At 40.7% G+C, this 3,047-nt stretch overlaps 1 protein-coding gene across 7 annotated transcripts in view; it reads right to left on the bottom strand.

The window, feature by feature from the left end:
- Positions 1 to 2,780, bottom strand: part of LOC108748784 (paired box protein Pax-8) — a 110,112-nt gene extending 107,332 nt beyond the window's left edge. For 6 of the 7 annotated variants that reach the window (XM_018487141.1, XM_018487143.1, XM_018487144.1 and 3 more), the window contains exon 1: positions 2,491 to 2,780. In XM_018487141.1, coding sequence (XP_018342643.1) covers positions 2,491 to 2,692 — 202 coding nt within the window. In that variant the 5' untranslated portion in view covers positions 2,693 to 2,780. The remainder of the gene's footprint in view (positions 1 to 2,490) is intronic. The other variant, XM_018487145.1, reaches the window with a different exon arrangement.
- Between the last annotated feature and the right edge of the window lie 267 nt (positions 2,781 to 3,047).

Raw genomic sequence — 3,047 nt, 5'->3', positions numbered from 1 at the left:
TTGTTCTGCAAGCAACGAGAATCAGAAGTAGAGACTGCAAGCACGAGAATTGTATGCAGAAATTAATATTGTTCGCAATAGTTGATCATTAATGTGAAATAATGATGTATGTATGTGTGAGAGACGTTGGAGATACGCGTGTGGCCTTAAAATTGATCCGCGGATCTCTCTTTGTCAAATACGTTGATATCATTAGATTTAACGATCCCTGTTGACTCTCTCTCTCTCTCTCTCTCTCTCTCTCTCTCTCTCTCTCTCTCTTTCTCTTCTTCCCTTTCTTCCTTTCCTGGTCTCGTGGCTCATGCCGCGTCACTGGCTGCTGCCACGGCGGCTGCCTTTCATCTTCCTTAACCAGCGCCACTCTCTACCACCATGCACACATTCATTTATGAAGACGAGAAGAACGAAGGAAGACAACGACCCTCTACATCAACGCAACCAACCGTTGGCTGGAAGACACTACCGCTTCGAAGATGATCCTGACGTATCCATGCGTGCACGCGTGTCGTGCACGCATAAATACATCGGGATCACAAGTTTGTATGCGTTCAAAAATATATATCTATGCGACGACCGCCCAGCGAAGAAGAAACTATCGCTTCTAAAATAATCCTACCGTGTCTGTGTCAGGCGCGTATGTACCTGTGTGTATCTGGAAAGATCTCTGCGCGATGCACCGAGCAAGTTCAGCTAACACGATTGTTCCGTACGGAACAAGGAGCTCTTTCACGCGAGAGTCTCGTTCCGGCGGTCTTTGATGGAGAAATCATCGTTCGCAGTGTCCTCCGGTACGTAACATCACTCCACCGAATGTATGGATTTAATCCGCCGTCGGTACGGGATTTAATAAGCTTGCGGTTTATAGCGAGATAATGATGATAAACGGATAGGAAGCCAACGGGAGCGGGAATATGGGCTTTCGAGTGTTTAACGTTTTCTTCTGCAATTCGCAACATCGAGAATATTAACGATTGTTTAGAAATTAATAGATATTTATAACAGAAATAATTAGGAATTGAAAGATCTAATAGAAATAATTCTATATCAAATGCGATAAAGAAACGCGTCAAGGTTATATGTTTCGAATGATACGTTCTTTATTAAATCAATTTATTTCAGATATGATTGCGCGCCGGATTTTCAATACATTGTAATTAGTCGGAAACGCTAATAATCCCCCCTAAATTAAATTTAAAAAAAACTATAAAGGACTTGTTGCGAAAAATATTATATCTCAGCCAGAGTTCGAACATGGGATCTAGAAATAATTATATTTTTTATCAAAACAGAGTTTTAGTGCTTAATAATATTAAATGCAAATTTTTGCAAATATATTATTTCAGTTTTATAAACTACTGGCCGAGGCAATATTTTCTGCAACAAAATGTTTAAGATGCTTATTAGCACATGAATAAACGATCAAATTTGTGAATCTAAATTGTGATATTAATTTAGTTTGCGATTGCGTTTCAAGTCCGGCTAACTATATCCGGCGCGCAGTTTATATATCCGCTTTGACTGAAAATAGGATATTATTTCTTTTAATCGATTTGTTCCCGTCGGCCTAATTTCGATGTATAATTAACGATCATGTATAGAATTTGCGATGAGTTAATTTACGGATTTCTCCTAAGAGACATCAAAATAAATACGCCGCCTATTTTGAAGGATAAATATAATTACGAGATAATTGATATGATCTAGATGAAATTTTATCGTCAAACAATTTAAAATGTCCGGCGAACTTCGTGTTTTAGAAATCCATTTGATTGGTCAGATCCCTCATCTGTAAGGAACATGCGCGTGATGTCGAGAATTTCGCGCGATTGCGAGAGAGCCGGAAAGCGCATTCGACGGATTCCGGAATTTCAACTTGACTCGGCGAACGTGATGCATCGTCATCGCGTGCGCATAAGTCGTCAGTAATAGAAGCGTCGTCGCGCGCGGACGAAGATTTATCGCCGGTATTTCGCGAGGCACGTGCCTGCACTTTTTTTTGCGACTATACGACATTCCTATCGGCAGTACACTGTACTCGCGTTTAAGCCACACCGTTCCCTCGCTGAACGTCGATCGACGCGTACGACGTTGTCTCGTTCTCGATGTCAGGGTAATCATTGAGCGCGATATCGAAAGGCGGGCTAATTATTGGTTACAATATATATCGCGTATATATCGAGCTAGTCAAGAATTTATCTGGGTATTGGTTGATAATACGAAAAGAATAACGGTTGCAGCAACATTTAATCATTATCGTTAATCATTACGTTCGATCCGTATAAAAAGTTATAACTATTAATAAATGTTAATTGTCACAAGAACCGATCATATTACTTTATTATTTATCGTGAAAAGAATACTTACCTAGGAGAAAAGATACCTTTTTTGAGAAATCAAAAAGAATCGCCTGTTATTACCAACAACTTCTTGCGATGATTCATCTTAGGATTTTGCATAATAAACAAAATGGATTCGTAAGAAGAAACATACGTTTTTTCTTGGAGTCCTCATGCATACCTCCGGGTGTCGCAGCGCCGTGATTATGATGATGAAGGGCTAGAGGGTCCTGGGGATGCGGGTGAATGGCGGCTAAGGCACTTCCGGCTGGGTCACCCGGATTGACCCCGACTCCGACCCCCAGGTGTAGAGCACCATGCTGCGTCGCGTGTGCCGGAAGCTCCATGCTGATCATAGCACGCCACCCTTCTTCCAACTCTCTCCTCCCGCCACCCTCCTCTATCTCGGACAACACCTCGCCGAGTTGGACGAGGCGTCCGTTCAACTCCTCGTCGCCTTCTGAAAAGAAATAAAAGTTCGATTAATAACCTGAAAAAAATATTCAATTTTCTCTATAACATAAACTCGGTTAAGGTGGCCATGGGATTTGAAAATTACTACAAAAACGCCCTATTTTTTGCAATTATTATATAGAGAAATTACAGTCTATGGTCATCTTTTCCCTATGTAGTCACAATACCCAAGTTTATTATCCTAAGGAAAAATTTGAAACTCTCGAGTAATTCGTGATATCGATATTTATTAGAAAA

This window comes from Trachymyrmex septentrionalis, unplaced genomic scaffold, assembly GCF_001594115.1.
Source record: "Trachymyrmex septentrionalis isolate Tsep2-gDNA-1 unplaced genomic scaffold, Tsep1.0 scaffold24, whole genome shotgun sequence".
Lineage (NCBI taxonomy): Eukaryota > Metazoa > Arthropoda > Insecta > Hymenoptera > Formicidae > Trachymyrmex > Trachymyrmex septentrionalis.
The sequence above is the reverse complement of the archived record's forward strand: the minus strand, read 5'-3'. Positions and strand labels throughout refer to the sequence as shown.